Source organism: Diorhabda sublineata, chromosome 1 (genome assembly GCF_026230105.1).
Source record: "Diorhabda sublineata isolate icDioSubl1.1 chromosome 1, icDioSubl1.1, whole genome shotgun sequence".
Classification (NCBI taxonomy): Eukaryota; Metazoa; Arthropoda; class Insecta; order Coleoptera; family Chrysomelidae; genus Diorhabda; species Diorhabda sublineata.
This window is the reverse complement of record NC_079474.1, coordinates 4,737,295-4,755,922: the sequence shown is the minus strand read 5'-3', so window position 1 is coordinate 4,755,922 and position 18,628 is coordinate 4,737,295. Positions and strand designations below refer to the sequence as shown.

The 18,628-nt window shown below is 33.5% G+C and overlaps 1 protein-coding gene across 1 annotated transcript; it reads left to right on the top strand.

Moving 5' to 3' along the window:
* The first annotated feature begins 14,419 nt into the window (after positions 1 to 14,419).
* Positions 14,420 to 18,173, top strand: LOC130452350 (juvenile hormone epoxide hydrolase 1-like). The gene is made up of 5 exons (XM_056791559.1): positions 14,420 to 14,721; positions 15,561 to 15,936; positions 16,684 to 17,049; positions 17,606 to 17,840; positions 17,910 to 18,173. Exons 1-5 carry the CDS (start codon positions 14,536 to 14,538, stop codon positions 18,124 to 18,126), a joined length of 1,380 nt encoding a protein of 459 aa, XP_056647537.1. The 5' UTR covers positions 14,420 to 14,535; the 3' UTR covers positions 18,127 to 18,173.
* Positions 18,174 to 18,628: the final 455 nt, after the last annotated feature.

Here is an 18,628-nt window from a genome sequence, read left to right as displayed (position 1 = left end):
TAATTTGAATCTTTGAATAAGAATTCTGGAAACCAAATTGAGTATGTTTAATCACTTCTTAAAGTTTTTTGATTTATTCTTTTGTAGATTATTCCTAGGCTCATAAGGCTTATAGTTGAAATCTTTTTCTAGCCTTTCAAGGAAATCTGAGCAGATCCGTTCACGAAAAAGCTTTTGGTCAGGAGTTAGATTTTTTAGCACAGACTTTTATCGTGTGTAATTCCTCGTGTAAAATTTTTCTAGCCGACTATCTTCACGCACAATTTGTTTGATTTTGGTCACTGCTTCCAGAGTTGAAACAGTCACTTGGGTGCTGGTCATCTACGGTGCTCTCTCAGCCCTCACTAAAGCGCTTACACGTGTTTTGGGACGTGCATAGACAAGATATCTAGATACCCAACGTTTTTTACCTCACCCGTCTAGTGCGCCCTCTAGTCTCGTTATTTAACAGCCAAACCTCGTAATATTTTGTAAACCTCTTTTCTTTGTATTGTGTCACGGTTTCAAATTCAGAGTTTCATTTGCATATGCCGCATAATTTTTTCATTGTTGAGTACCCCCGCCATTCCTCAAATTTAAATATTTAGCGAAGGGTAGTTTATTCTGGAAAGTGCGCAGTGGATCTTGAGTATAATCTTTCTTGAATATTCTCAGAATAAAAAAAACTCCAGTGCCTCAAATGTAGCACCCTTCACATAATTATATACAATTGTTCCATTACCGATTTTAAACACTCTTTTATCAAATTCACTTATATATGGGGTGATTCAAAAAAAAGGTGATCCCGTCTCTAGGATAAAAATAGATTTATTGGATGTATCAGCTTCCAAAACAAATTCGTATAAAATTTCATTACAACGTTGCCAGTAGTTACGAAATCGTAAAAATTCTGCATAATTTTTTTTCTTCAACGCCCTTTATCTCGAATAACCCCAATTTTTTTTCAATTTTCTATCTATCCTAGAAACGGGATCACCTTTTGTGAAACACCATGTTTTTTAACTTAATTTTCGTCGTATTAATTTGACCCTATGTCGATGCAATAATTTCATAAATTCGTGCTATTATATTTGCCAGGATAACTAGGATACTATGTAACAGAATCTTATCAGGATCATCAGTTTTAACGATTCCTTTCAGGAGACGCATCTTATGAAATGAATTCTACTATATCGATGCAACGGCGTTAATTAAACAGTAAATTAATAAATATTGACTACCGGACGATGGAGTTTAATCATTTATCCAATTGAAAGTGGTTATTTTGTTGTACATTGATCGTCAACAGGAAACGAAACTATAGGTTAATTAGGATTCATCGTTTATTTAGGTTTTACTGCGGTTTGATACTGGACTAGCTTATGTAGTAGTACTAATTGGATTAAATAGAAATTGAAAATCTCAAAAACAACTAGCAGAGTCCTATATTAGGTTGAAAAATTAGGAGGTAATTCAGAAGAAGGTCTGATATTTCAATTAAATATGATTTAAAAAATAAATTTCAGTTTCAACCAGAAAATCTGTCTAATTAGCTCTATTCCCAAATGCAGAGTAACCTCATATGTATCAGCCCACGCTAAATATCGTTAATGAGAGCTTGGGAGTCACATTTCTATATTAAAATGGATCTTGTTAAGTGATTAAATACTTGCGTTTAGTTCTCTACGCTAATTTACAATGATTTAATACATTAGAAGAATTTGCACCAATTTAAAGGACGAATACAGAAGACCAAGTACGTGAAGCTCCAACAAGTGCTAGCACAAACGAAATTGTTAAGAATATCTATGATACCATATTTCAAGACCAGCGTTGGACTATTATACAAAATAGTTTCATCGTTATAGTCTTCCTCACATGCTGTAGAACTGATTTTAAAAAAATAAGTTGACAGGAATAAAAAAATAATAATAAAAATTTCCGTAATGCTTGATTTCTTCTTCTTTCTTTCATGATAGATCTATCACCAGTTTCTTCTTCGAAATCTTTCTTCATCCTGGTTCTAGGTTGTCACACCACCTCTATCCAATTGATATTCCAGTTATCTCATTTAAGCAAGGTCTTCCTGATGTTAATCCTTGCTGATCGTCTTCTCTTGTTGTGATTTTGTTAGTGATAATTTTTGTATTTAGACAGTTATTAATTTCTGTTGCTAATGAATAATTAAATTCCTCATGTGCTAGGCTTGTATTATAAAAATTGATTAATTTAAATAAAAAATTGATTCTTCTCGGATCAAACACGAATGTTGTTTGTTGTTTCAATCCGTGTACTGTTTTTCCCTTAGTTGCTTGTTTTATTTAATGAGCTCCACGAAAGCAAGCAGCTCGTATGTTTGAAGCAGGAATTGGAAACGAAAGACCCGAAGGCGGCTTACGCCCCCGTCAGGCCATAGCGAATTATATTAAATCGAGATTTGCAAAACAAGAATGTGCTCTTGTAGGTTTTACAAATAGCTTTTGTTTATTCGAGAACGGAATTTTAAATTCTGTTGAATACATCTTGATCAAGGGAAAGTGCACAACAAACATATGTACATAATGAAAGAAAAGTAAATATAATTTATATATCTGTAAACAAGCTTTGCAGCATCCTCTTCATAAAATGTAGTCACCAAATAAGATTTCCAATCCGCTGATGAAAAGTTATAGCTTATCAATTCTAATTAATTGAACTTCCACAATTTTTTAAGCGTATTTTTAGTAAATCATTTTTCGCTTACGACAAATATTCTTTTCATAAATACGAGTTCTGAGTAGTTTAAAAAAGAATTCATAAATACTAAACAGGATTTGTGAGAAATTGTATTCGAAAATAGATCGAAAACTGACAGACCCTAAAACTTACAATGGCTTCTTATAAGGATCAGAAGTTAGACTGTGAATAAATGAATACAAAATTTTTAACATTGGAAAACGGATTTTTGAAACTTTCTGAAATATTTCAATAACAAGTAATTGAATAATAAATTACATCAGCCTGTACATTTTTCCGAAATAGTAAAGAAAAAAAGAGTTTTATTTTAGGTTAATTGTGTAAGTTATACATCTAGTGATGTTACAGAGCATCCAACTCCAGCTTCAATCTTTGAGGCATGCGTTAGGTTTACGCTTAGAGTTCTCTCTCTGGAGATTTATAAGAGGATAGAGGCAAGAAATGAAAGAAATAGTAGAAGTAAACCTTACAAAACCAACTCACAACAGAAGAATCGGAAACACCAGACATAACAACTGATGAAGAAACCAGAATAAGTACAAAGGAAGTGAAGGAAGCTCAAAGAAAACTAAAAAACCGAAAGGCTTTAGGCAGAGATGGAATAGCAAATGAACTTTTAAAAAATTGTGGGAAAACAATGACTGAGCAGTTGGCACTGTTCATTAACAAAATATTGAAACACGAAAAAGTACCTGAAGAATGGAAAACAACTATACTAATTCCACTGTTTAAAAAAAGTGACAAAAAAGATCCGGAAAACTGTAGAGGTAGCAATCTTCTAAACACTACTCTGAACTGAACTCATCTGAGGATGAACAACAAGGTGGGAGATCATGTACAGACGCAGTATTTGTAACTAGACAAATCACAGAGAAAGCTCTGTAATCGACCGGCGTTCATTTGCTTAATTGACTTGACAACAGCCTTTGACAGAGTTAGATTAAAAGACTTTTATACAATAGACAAATACCGTTAGACACCATCAAAACAATCGAAGAGGACAACAAAATACAGGCCAGAATAGACGGACAACTTACAGAAGAAATAAACAAAGGCACGGGAATAAGACAGGAAGATTCCTTAAGCCGCATACTTTTAGGCAGTGAAAAGGAGGAAAGGTTATAAGATGGGAAATAAAGGAATAAAAATTCTCTGCTATGCAGATGATCCTTATAGCAGAAAGTGAAGACGACCTACAAAGATTGTTCAACAAGTTTAACATAGTAGCAAAGAAGCTAAACATGGTTATCTCATCCCAAAAAACCAAAACACTGGTCATTAGCAAAGAACCGATTAGATGTAAGATGGAAATTGACAGTACCAGCATTGAACATTTCATGGAAACTAACTGCTTAGGCATCACACTATCAAGCTATGGAGATACAGAATCAGAAGGAAAAAAACAAACACAGAAAGCCAATAGAGCTGCAGGATGCCTTTATAATACAATATGAAGAAACAAACATATTCGAACGGAAATTAAGACTAGAATTTAGTTGTTATTTGACCAATAATGACATATACAGCAGAAACGCGACCGGACACGTCCAAAACACAAAGAATGCTGGAAACAGCTGAGATGAGAATACTGAGGAGAATCACACTGAGAGATCGAGTACATTAGAACAATATGTAATGTGGAGAAGATTAACGAGTGGTTATTGAATAGGAAAAAAGAATGGAACAACCATATAAGTAGAATAACAGATGATAGGGTAGGAAAGATAGCAAGAGACAAATCGCCAGCCGGGAGGATAAATGTCGGTCGACCCCGGAAAAGATGGAGCGAAACAGGCAGAATTTCCTATAGAAAAGATAGAAGAAGAAGTTAGAGTTCGATCAAATATCCACAAGTATAGTTATACAATAGAGTCTTGGTCATCCGATCTACTGGAGCAACGTCATGTACATAGTAGGCTGTGTACGAAGCAGCCCCTTCCATCACACCCGACTGTACGGGCGCAGCAGTGCCACGCGCGACGCATCCCCTTTCCTTTTCCTGACTGTACTCATTGTATTCTCTTGACAGGCGACAGATCGGTGACCGCTAGCTACCAGACACTAGTACTCACTCTCAGTGCTTACGTAGTTTCGCACAGCGAAGGATACAAAGCTCTAGAAATAGCATTAAAGTATACAGACCAGCTGGAGGAAATATCATCTACGGAGCTTTAACTTCTGAGGAGATTGCGTGATTTGGCGGCCAAAAAATGACAAACAGCGGACAAACAAAAGAATATAATGAACTTTTTTACCAAAACCTAAGTTTGGCTTCATGATTCACATGACTGTACAGTATGTATCTACATTATCTTCATATTGCTATCAATTTTCTGTTAGATGTTTTATTTTGTTTAATTCAACTATGTATTTGAAAAATTTCCAATATTCTAATTTTTAACGTCGTTTTTATCATTTGCGTTGTTATCCGACTATTTCATTTATGCAATTTTGGTGCGGCCGGTTTAGATCAGATAATTGAAACAATACTGTAGTATATTTTCTATTCGAATGCAACCTTTATATTCAATTTATTCTTAAAAAAAAACCTTTTCCATCTATTCAACGACGTGTTGGTAGTTTCATATGAAAATACAGTCAAAATTTGTGTCAATTTGTTAACACTCATAGTTTTTCTGAAGTGACTATGAAGAGAAATATTTTGCATCAAATTGATGGCAAAAGCAACCCAAAGGCGTGCCTATTCCTTAAAAATAATCCTTCTAATGGCACGACACACGCCAAAACAACAAAACAATCAAAAATAATACCCATTTGTATATTGTAAACATATGGGTACAAAATCGTGAAGCAAATCATTTTCTCACATAAATAACTAACCGTTTCGATTTGTTCTAAGGCAATATATTTAATCAGACTACTATATTTTGCAACAACCGTGCAGGTTATTAACAGCTTAAGCAATGAGAATTGGCGAATTGATGAATATGTAACGGTGAAACACCGAAATATGAAGAATGTCGACTTTTGTCGACGCTTACTGAATGTACCATTTACACCGGTAAATGCTGAACAATCACCGTCTACTAATGACGAATGTTCAACATGGTCGAGATTTATACTTTCTTCTCCCTAACTCAGTTGCGATGAATTTTCGCTTTTCTTTCTGAAATGAATGACTAAAAACTTAAAAGTTCACTAATTCGTTCTATTCACTACGACTATTTGCTTAAAACTAACTAACTGCGCTTACACAAATCATTTTTATACCTAAATAAAGTTCTACAACGTTTTAGAACAAAAAGAAACAAAAGAAATAAATAAATAGACTTTCCTAGAAATTATAATAATAAAAGGTTCATCAAAGGCGCGTCCGCCCATAAAAAACAGATTAAAGGCTCCACGCGAATTAACCTAACCTTAAAATTCCATTTTAGCGGCACAGGGCCGGTCTAAGGACCCATTTCGAGAGCTTATTCGTAATTATACTTTGACTGCGCAAGAGCCACTTGCGTCTACAACTGCATTTATTTGAAGAGCATTTCTTTCTTTACAATGACACGGTGCATAGCCTTACCATTGCTCCTCGAATTAGCTAAAGTTGCTTCTTCCAGCGAAATTTCTTAAGAATTATCTCATCTATGAATTATTACGAACTGATTACGTGTATAAAGCTATTTGAGGGTACCATTTTTATTTTTAAGTTTCGCCACTGTCGACATCGTACAGTATTGCCAATTTGAGCAGAAGGGATTTGTTTTTGTGAGGTTTTGCTGCTCCCTTTTTACACGAATTAACTCTATGTGAATAAGTGGTAGATTGCAAATCGTCAACAATATTGTTTCCAATATGACCACCGCTCAATCTTTCTTTTCAAACTGTTCTTCGGTTTCGATATTTGGGATTTGTTCTCTCTAATGCTATTCATGGCTTCATAAGGACTTTAGCGTATTCCTTCGGTATGTAAAGCTCTTAACAAATTGTACTAACCATTTATTTGTATCGCAGAATTAGTGTAAATAATACAATATATTTCAGAGCTTCATTTTTTCAATAAAATTCCAAGCAGTAGGAATATTGAGACCTTGGAATCAGCCAAAAGAGGTGATTCCTTGCCTGAAGCTTAAACTCCAGGTTTCCAACAGAGTTATGAATATAGTATGTAGAAATTTCCAATTTTAATTACATTCGTCAACTTCTAATTTGAATATTAACTATCGAAGTACTTAGCAAATCTACCCCTCTTGAAACCACAAAAGCGCAAAGGCAGTAGTACTGGTGTGTATCCAATAGTTTTAGCTATAATTTTATATAGTTTTTCTCAACATTATTCGTTGTTGATGTCTCCAAAAGATCAAATTATATCATTGAATATCTTTTTTAAAATTTGTTGCGTTTGGTGCTTATGTCCGACATTCTTTAAAGGGTTCTCGCCAATCGTTATTTGGGGCATTTTCATTTCTATACTTTTTATCCCATTATTTCTCTTATGGCTTTCAAATCTGAGAGAAATTTCTTTAAAAAATAAAAAACTGACTGGAACTATTCGACATTATACGATTGATTGTAATTGAAAACGATGCCTTTCAGTAACTTCAATACATTTTCAGTCAATCCGCCTGGCATAACATCTGTGTCACATCTCATTAATTTCCTACGTTTTCCCATGCAGCACAACCCATTAAATTGGTTTGAGAAGCAAAGATGAATGGTTAGTGGACAATCGATGCTCTTTTGTTTGGTCAAGCCTGAAACAATCGAATAGGCTGATAATGGATGTAATCGATTGCTGTTTTGCCAATGATTAATTATAAGGTTGTTTCCCAGAGTCTGTGGAAATTGATTAAGTAAAGGATTCAAGGATAAAGTAAAGAACGATAATGGAAAAATGTGTTTTTAAAAAGTTGAAATCCGAGGGGTCCGCGTGTCTTTTATTTGACAGTGGAAAACAAAAAAAAATTCATCATGCAATAAGACATTAATTAACCTTTTCGAGTTCAAATATTTAGATGTTCGATACGTTTTGTAGGAACTGGCATGCGGAATCAATTTCCTCCTTCCAATCCCTCTCCGGCTTTCGAATTTGTCTTCAATTAACAGTTGCGGGAATTGATATTTCAAAGAGTTCTCGTTATTCGTTAACACGTCTTAGTATATCTTCATTTGTTAGTCTGGATACGCAGGGTACTTTAAGGATTCTGCGATATATCTTCATTAATAAAGATTCTAATTAATCAATTCTATCCTTCTTCAATGTCTAACATTCCATAAAATAGAGAAGTACTGACCACGCGTAACATTCAATGGATCTTAATTGTAGAAGTTTTAAAAATGCGTGACGAGAGTGTTCGATGCGGCAATTTATTTCTTTGTCTGATTTCCAGTCTTCAGAAAGCCATATCCCCAAATACTCAAATTTCTATGAGCGTTAAATTATATACTTAAGACCGTGTTATCACAATATCTGGTATTGATTTATCCATACTACTTCAACCTCAACTCCAATCTCCAGGTCTCCAAGAGCCTCCTAAAAATCCTCCTCCAAATATAAACTAAACTGGAGTGGATACAACATAGATACATACAACGATTTTTTCTTGTGCTGTTTGGTTCTAATATAATTTTTCTATACATCGAATGTCCTTCAAATCTCCGCTGAGTCGTTTGATGAGCTGCATTAGTTTGTGGTGTCGTATACCGTCGAATGCCTTTTCGTAATCAATAAAATATATACAGAACTATTTTCTTTAGTCATGGCAATTTTGTAATAATACTAGCGTGGTGGTTATTGCTTCTCGTCCACCTAATCCTTGTTTATGTCCAAATTGTGAGTCGCTCTTATCCCTATCGCATTTTTCGTAAATTCTCTGGTGTATGATTTTTAGGAATATTGTTAAGTTATAATTTTGTTCCTAAATACTCTCCATTAAGATCAACACCCTTTTGCATGCGTTTAAACCAATTGTCTAATCATTTTTTTCCATTCCGATTGAGGTACCTCCAAGACATGTGATTTGCATGCATTAATTAAGTACTTCAGGTGTAGAAAAACGTTGACTCGTAATTTTGATCTGTGTATGCACGGCGGAGGACCCATCAATTCGATGTTTTGTTTGTTTCCCTGTTTTTCCGCACATTACTGGCGAACAAATGCTGGTGTACCATTCAGAATTGACGTTGCTCTAAAGGAATGGTTGCGACATGTCCAATTACTCCGAAAGAATAGGCGACCATTTGCTTCGAAGTGCTTCGTGCGCGAACAACTAATGTTCCATAATTCGTCACGATCTTATAGATTTTGAAGCACCTCGAGTAAATTTTCTCGGCATTTTTTTGCACTAATCGACACGAGTTTTTTTAACGATTGTCAAATTGCTGTATCCAACGCGTACAAATCTTTTTGACAGCCAATTGATCATGCAATATTGGATGTAGGTGAATGGTACTAATGCTTCTATCTCACGGTATGTTACATGACGTGACAATCTTGCATCGACGATCTGTTTACGCACGGCATCGATGTTTTCTGGCACAACAGCCGATTTGGGACGACGAAATTCATCCTGCGCTACAACGATAGATTTCGGAAAACCACGAAATATCGTGACTCGAGATGGTGATCTATTGCCAATAATCGAAGCGAATTGATCGGCACATTGCTCTTGGTTTAAATCACGTCGAAAGTCATAGAAAAGAATCGCGTGAAAATGTTCGCGATTTGATTCGATGTTTTGACTAAGATGAATGTTTCAAATATCTGTAAACAACTCAAATGGCACTTGTTCTGAGTACGTTAACCATTAAAAATGTCAAACTTTATGTTGGCAATGTCAAAGTCAAACTTTATGTCAAATTTGACATAATCACATCATCAGTGCTGCCATATCTTAAAACCTGCATAGCAACGCTCCTATACGGTGTTGAACACATGTTTTTATGCCCCTTTCGTCAAGAAGTTTTTTTTTTTCAATTGCCTCAATCTCGTCTTTATTTATTATTGGACCGGTTAGTGAGATATTGATATCAACTCTGGGTCTGACATCGTTATATAGTTTGTATTTTTCGCCCGCCGCAAATTGAGCCCAGCCCACGAACAGCACACGCGTAGCTCATGCGTGGATTATTTTGTAGAACGTTGTTTCAAATGGAGCGCATATTGGACCCATCCTACGGTCAGCTTCGACCAAACCTGGTTCGCGTGGTATCGAGTTGTACTTGCAACACAGTTTCGTGGGTAGTTAGTAGCTACTTTTAAATGAACCATCCATTACCAAACAGTTTTTCTTCTGATTCAAAAATGGAAAAATCAATCGAAATTGTGAGATCCTTTACTGTACTCTATGATTCTACTCATGAAGATTATATGAGAGCAAAACGGATATTCACCAGATAACTTGAACTCTCCGTAACTCTTTTTCGCAAATACTCATTTGTTTTACTCTTTTTTTTTGTTGGTAGTTGCAACATAATAAATCTTTTGTCATCCTCAGATTCAGACTCCAGATCGAGAAGAAGCTGCTGGTTCGGTGTCATCTTGTATACTAATGGGGATTTGGGTACAAATCGTGGGCGTGGGCTGCGTTACTATTAAAAAACGTGGACATGGGCCCAGGCGTGTGCTGTGCGTGGGCTTGGCTCAATTTGCGGCGGGCCTTATTATGTTTTTTGCTGACGAGTACTATCCGATTATCAACTATTTTTGTTTTTTCTTTTTATAGGTCTTTTTCAGCTTCTTATGCAGATTGAAATCATCGTGTTGATTTTGCTTTAGTTGTAAACATCCTCGTTTGAACCATTCATTTTTTTCTATCCTTATTTTTGATCTTATGAGACATTACATATTTTTATACATTTTATTAAATTTTTAGTGCACTCTCCTTTCTTCCATTAAAACTGGAATTTATATATTATTGCTTGGATTTATCAGTTTATGTCATTACTCAACATTCTTTTTATTAGAGGGTCTTCCATTTTTTTCTAATGCAAACTCATTACGATCAGTTCAAGCTAAAGTAACTCTGCCACGAATTTTGCTATCAAATGAGAAATGTATGTAAAGAATAGACAATAATTGACCACCACGATTTGTATTACACTCTATATTTCTTAAACTTTGCGTGGTACACGCACTGCACACCTGCTGGGATCAGTCCAGAATAATCTCCACAATACAAGGATGAAAATTAATAATAATAACCTAAAACGTCTCTACAGGACGATTTTATTAAATTTTATACAAACAGAAAATTATTGAACTAACTCAATTCTCTTAAATAGCAATCATTAAATATTAAAAAAAAAATTGAAATCAATACGCGTATCCATTTGTCTGTTGTTTCTATTACAAAAACTATGACGTTAAGTTTATTTTTGTCTTAGTATATTATTCACTACCAAAGAATTCATTTCCATCCTCCACTACCGATTGTATATTATACAGGATGTCCCACGACGAGTTAAAACTATCTGTATATGGCAAAATGCTTAAAGTAAAATCATGAAAATTTCTACGTTTGGATTTTCGGATACGATCTTTTTAACTAAAATATTATCAAAGATGGCCGACTTCCGGTAACTTTGTTATTACATTTTTGAAATCTACGAAAAATTTTAGTATACTTTTGTCTAAAAACTTTTTTCGAAAAATGCATACTTTTGAAGTTATTAATTTTTTTGTAAAAAATTTTACCGTTGCAGACCCTTATAAATTATGTTTTTTCGAGGATACCCTTAAAGATATGAAAATGATTTCTGTTCGGTTGCTTCAAGCAAGGTCAGACGTATTTGAATCTATGTTGAAAAATGGTTAATTTTATACAGGGTGTGTATAAAAAGTGTTCAAAATATAACTTCATAAATATCGAATTTCTTAATTTTTGTAAATAGAAACACCAAGTTTTTTCTATTTTAATGCATTCAGGGGTAAAAAATAAGGCAAATTCATGTAGACTTTCCTATACCTAAACCTCACCGTTATCCAGATATTAAATGTTTTCTGTAAATTTTTAGAGATGCAGGTGTGGTCTAAATTTTATTTTTACCCGTATTTGGAAAACGGTTGGGTTTTGCTATATTGAAGTTTACATGAATTTTCCTTATTTTTACCCCTGAATGCATTAAAATAGAAAACACTGGGTGGTTCTATCTAAAAAAATAAAGAAATTTGATATTTATTAAGTTGAATTTCGAACACTTTTTATACACACCCTATAGAAAATGAAAAATTTTTCAACATAGATTCTAATACGTCTGACTTTGCTGAAAGCAACCGATTAGAAACCATTTTCATATCTTTAAGTGTATCCTCGTAAAAAAATAATTTATAAGGGTCTGCAACGGTTAAATTTTTTACAAAAAAATTAATAACTCAAAAAGTATGTATTTTTCGAAAAAAGTTTTTAGACAAAAGTATGCTAAAATTTTAGATAAGTTTCAAAAATGTTTCAATATACAGGATGCTCCGCTTAAAATAACAAGTTACAGTCGACTTCCGGTGGAACCGAAAACCAAAACGTAGAAATTTTCATGATTTTACTACAAATATTTTGCCATATACGGATAGTTTTAACTCGTCGATTTGTATAATTCTTATTATAAATGGCCAACTCGTTCTAACGAGATAATATGAACTTCTATATATACATTTGCTTTATAAAATCTAAAACACTTAATATTTATCATCGATTGTATTGATAGGAAATTAAGTTGTGAATATTTTCACATTGAAAATAAATTTCATTCTATTCTAATTCCACTGCAGCCATCTGTTATACTTTATTGACAATTTGAAATCGAATTACGCTTATACCTATATACGCCATCTATAGAAGTTATGAAAAACTTGAGAAAAAATATAAAAAAGAAGATACCTATGTGTAGGAAACGGAATTAGTACAATAATTTGACACAAGGGGACACCTGCTATTTCACAAGTAAGAATGTCAAATTCAATTTTAAGCATTACTTATTTACCCAGTAAATTCTGAAAAGGAGAATTAAATATTGTTATGACGACTTGATTTAATTCTACAGTTTATTTCATTAACAATGACTAAATACCAAATTTAAATTTGGGTAGAAACAACAAGTATATTTAGATACTATTCATATATCTCAATAACTGCATCTCTTAATTCAAGTATACACTCGAGCAAAAAAAAGTCACAAGGTCATTTGATTTAGTGCAGGATCGAATTGCTTTTTATGGCTTTCCGTTTGCCGTTGATGTTGGCTGTTACAAAATTAAAAACATTGAAATGCGTAAGACCATTCATAATAATTGCCGTTTGAAGTAGCTGCTTGATGATCGGTCTGCCGTAGGTGACTTTTAACATAAACGAATTTTATCTTTTCCCGTCGGTCGTTCGTAGCAATATAAAAGAGTCAATCGCATCCGTTTGCGTTTGTCACGTTAGTCCCAATGAAAAAGCTTTTCGTCATTTTCTGTAATATTTTCCATAAATAATGGACATAAAAACACAAAAAAACAGTATACACTTCAAAAAAAAATTTTAGGTCAACGGCCACAAGGTCAAGTTTATGAATAGGATTTAGAATTTCCTTCGACGTTTGACATTTGACGTTCCCAGAAAATTATAAATCTGACATTGCTACCTAAACATTTTGTACTTTTGAATATGTGTACTGCTTTTTATTTTTGTGTTTTGTTTGTAATATAGTATTTATGGACGATATTATGGAAAATAACAGATTTTTTTTTATCGGGACAAACGGATTGCGACTGGCTCTTTTCTATTGCTACGAAAGTTGATATGAACGACTGACGGGAAAATATAAAATTCGTTTATGTTGAAAGTCACCTACGACAGATCGATTAGCAAACAGCGACTTCTTATGCATTTCAATATTTTTAATTTTGTAACATCAAATGTCAACGGCAGTACCAACAATAGAGGAAACATATAAAAAGTAATTACTACGAATTTCTTCATCGCATCTTCTTGGTTGATAAACATCTTTTCTCATAATATTCATTTATTGAAAAATTCATATTAGCACATAAAAAAAGAGACCTAAAATTTCAACACTTCTAGGTTATGCTAGTCTTAAGTGCGTCAAAAAAATTAACAAAAAGGAAAAAAAAAATATTTAAAACGTTAATTTGTCGATTTTCTATTTATTTAAAGGACATAACAAAAAATTTAACTCGTTCAAAACTTTTTAAAATAGGTGGAACTTAATATAATAATCCATTCCAAATAGAAGTTACCTCGGGTCGAGATAGGTAACAATAACATTACTAATTTTAACCTCATAACAAATATTTTAATCCGGCCCTGACGCATTTCAAGTAGTAGTTCGCCCAAAGTCGAAGCTTGTACTAGAAACAACAAATTAACTTTAGCCGTGATGCCTAGCTTCTAAAAAATTCCCCACAGACCAAAAATGAATGCAAATGATTCTCAAAACTAATAGTGGGAAGTTTATTTATTGATTCAAAATAACCTTATTGATAGAAACTTTTCTAATACAAATCTCAATTTTCGAAATAGAGGAGATCAAAATTATATTTTTCTGTATATAAAATGTTTATATAAACCGATCCTCAGTATTGCCCTGATGACTATTATTTTTTATATCACCAATTCTGATGAAATAATTTGAAATTATTTGGTACTACGTACAACTAAAGATACAATTAACAGGATTTACCAAAGTATTATTTCCATTGATTGATATGATGATCCATTGATTTCTTAAACATTCATTTGACAACACTGGTAGTATTCAACAACATTGATAAAAAATTATCTATTTAACGCTTGAGGTAGACTTTCAAATTTATAATGTGTTTGTTTGTGTGACGAGTCAACCCGGTCAAATGGTATTAACATAAAAATGGGTATATTTTTCAAACTATCGGCAATAATTATCGCAATCTCGGCTATTCTTATTTTTCTTTTTATCAAACCCATATTTGAACCGGCAAACATTCCGGAACTAAAAGAAAAATGGTGGAAAATACATAAACCTGCGAAAGTAGATACTAGCATCAAACCTTTCAAAATACAAGTTTCAGACGAGGTAACTATTCATCTCAAATGTACTCTTAATATCTGAAAGTGTTAAATGCCCATGCTTGGTTAAGAATATATTATTTTGAATGAACATTCTTCCATGAACGATTTATGAACATCTAAAATTATAATTTGAATTTAAAACTAGCTAGAAGAATAGAATGTATATATAACATTCACTTAACTATTCAATTAACTGGCAGATTTATTTTTGTAAGTATTAATTGAATTTGTTTAGAACTACAAGTACGTAGAAAAACACTAAGATTAGAGGTTAGTTCGCGGTAAATATCACAGAAATGCCGAATAAGATGAATGCACATGCATAGATAAAATACATGCAGCTAACTTAGAATAAAAATAGCGACGAATAAACAACATTAAAAGCAAAGACTCAACAAACACCCAACAGATTCAAAAGAAAAACTTGAAATGAGAATAATTGTCATCTTAGATTATTTGTCACTTGTCACAATCAGCGATCATTCTGATGCAAGATTGAAAGGCTTTGGGATTGAGATTGTCATCTCTTATTGACTAACTGGGGTCAATGTGGTGGGAGAAATTGCGAAGGTCAACATATAAAGTTTCCATGACATGTGCACACGCGCCGTATTGAAAATCCTTACGCAGGTCCGAGGATACATTGAACGTATTCAGGATACTTTCGGAATTAGAAATTAAAATTAGAACTTTAATTCTGAACATGTTTTTCTATTAATTGTCACACTTGTAAATGTTTATGTTCCTATTTTTATTTTTCATAAAGATGTAAATTGTACCACACTTGAAGAGTTAATTATATTTGAAACTGTACACGTTTATAAGTTATCTATTTACTTGTAGATACTGCAAGATCTTAAAGATAGATTAGATCGCACTTTACCGTTCCAAGCACCGTTACAAGGAGTAAATCAAAACTATGGTATAAATACCAATCTTCTTAAAACTGTCGTTGATTATTGGAAAACGAAATATGATTGGAAAAAACGAGAACAACTTCTCAACCAATATCCACAATTTATTACGAACATACAAGGATTAAATATCCATTATATTCACGTTAAACCCGCTCAAACTCAAGGATTAAAAGTATTACCTTTGTTAATGTTGCATGGGTGGCCGGGATCCGTTAGAGAATTTTATGAAATAATTCCACTATTAACTACACCGCAAAAAGGAAGAAACTTCGTTTTTGAATTAATTATTCCCAGCTTACCAGGTAGGAAAATCTAACATTATACTTTTAATTTGTTTCAAAAATACTATGAAATAATTAATAGAGTTTTATATTATCCTTACTTTGTGATTCGCCCTCGTAGTTAACTCAAATTGTATTGTACTTTTAGTTGTCTAACAGTAGGTGACTTTCCTCTCAATAATCACTAAGAGAAAGAACTTTGTATCCTTTTCTAATCTGTCCTTACAACCAATTAATAACGCCCGCGCTTGCGCGTCACATCCGTCACTCCTGTCATGTGGTGTCGCGAATGTAAACAAAACAGACCAGACTTGCATGTACTAGCGTTGTATTTGGATGTATTGTATTGTATATCGAAGAGTTTCAAAGATACGGTTATTCACGTTTCTTAAATGTGAAAATGTTTTGAAAAAGGTCTTCGTGAAGATATCCGGTGGCAAAAATAATACTAATCGTTGAATAAACTTCTATAATTTGAATATATATCCCGATAGAGAATAACATTGTTCCATCATTTGAACAGACCATTATTTCGCGCACTTCTCTTATTGGAGCCGCCATTAATTTCTTAGCTCGAGACCAACCAATCTCGTGAACGATCGCTCGTGTCCAGACTTTCCTATACACGAACTTTATATGTGAAATAGACATTTCTGTAACCGTTTTTATTTGATATAAACCACCTTTATAGTACAACCACCATTTTAATCTAATTATACTCGTAGATTAAATTTTTTTATGGGACTAAATTATTTCTAATATTTATAGGTTATGGTTTTTCTGAAGCCGCCGAAGTTGGCGGTTTAGGCGTACCGGAAGTAGCAGTCATCATGAAAAATTTGATGGAACGTTTGAATTTTAAGACTTACTATGTCCAAGGTGGTGATTGGGGAGCTATGATAAGTACTCTAATGGCAGTATTCTATCCAGAAAAAGTCATAGGTCTTCATTCTAATATGTGTTTAGTAAATTCGCCATTATCTAACTTAAAACTAATGTTGGGCAGTTTCTGGCCTTCGTTAGTTGTTGATGAAGAACATAAAGATTTGGTATATCCAAGATTGGACAAAATAATGTATTTGGTATTAGAAACTGGTTATATGCATTTACAAGCCACAAAACCAGATTCAATTGGTTAGTAATCAATAATATAGAAAGTCTTATCCAGGTTATGAACTCATCACAACAAAAATTAGTCAAAGAACTTCCTAGAAAGGGTATAAGCTATAATGCAACCCTACGTCAAGGATACTTCCCTGGAAGATCGCCCTAAATTATCCTTATCCCTAAAGGGGCTACTAAGAATGGCGGACGCCACGAACCCCTTCACGCTCCGTTTCGAATGTGGCGCGAAAACAAATACCCGATACTCTTTTTGGACACCTTGTACAAAAAAAACCTGTTAATAATTATTATAACTAAATATATTAGACATAACCTGACAACATTGACTAGTTGTAGTTAGTTATTTATAGTGATTTAATATCCAGCTCTTTTTATACTTAAAAGGTTTAATAGATGTCTTTGGAACATGCACAAAGATTAAAAAGAACTAAATTATAGGGCGTTGTTGCCAAACTTTCAAAGTTGGAAATAGAGGAAATTGGTAATGAATTACTATAAGCGTGGAAATACCTTGCCTCTACAATCTGTGAGGAGACTTCCCTACTAACCATTTGTTTTATTCCAGGAGTTGCATTACGCGACAGTCCAGTCGGTCTGGCTGCTTACATTCTGGAAAAGTTCACCGTCTGGACTAATCCAGCTTGGAAGGATTTAGAGGACGGAGGACTTACGAAAAAGTTCACAATGGATCAACTATTAGATAACATCATGGTATATTGGGTAACAAGATCTATTACCACTTCTATGAGATTATATTCTGAGTCCATCAATAAGAGAGTTGTTGGTTTGAATCTGGAAAGGTAAACGTTCTTAATTCATTCAAATCTCTATTAACTACCAATGCTGATTTTTTTTATTTTGTTTTTCAGCATACCTGTTGAAGTACCAAGCGGATGTTCAAGATTCAAATATGAACTAGCGTGGTTCCCTGAATCAATATTGAAAGATAAATATAAGAATTTGGTACATGTTACGAATCATGAAGGGGGACATTTTGCAGCTTTCGAAGTACCAGAAGTTCTGGCCAAAGATATTATTGATTTTACCACCAAAGTTGAAAGTATGAATGTGAAGAAATCTGTATAAGGTTTTATATATGTTATTGTTGTAAATATACACTCTGATGTTAATAATTTTTTTGTATCTTTTGTGAATTCGATACCCAAAAAATTATAGTTAAACTAAGGAAGTTGAGAGACACATTTAGTGATTAAGTTCTTCCAATATCAATTCCTGAAGACAGTTATGCGATGAACAATCAATATTTCATGAATACGCACGGCGTTCTTACCAAATTAAGAAATGAAAAATGTTTATTCCCCGTAGAAAATGCGGAAAACATCTAACAAACCGTCATTCCACGTGGACTCATCATCTCTACTGTTTACCAATCAAAACTTATAACATAAATGCATTTCTATTGGCCGAAGCTGTCGGAAGGCGTATGTACACAATTTTTTTAAATATTTCTGCCAGACAGCCTGCGATAAGCAGTGGCGTCGCTTGGTGCGATTCATATAATTCATAAATTTCTTTAAATAAATAGAAATATGAAGTTCTGCAGACCATGGACATATAAAGATAATGA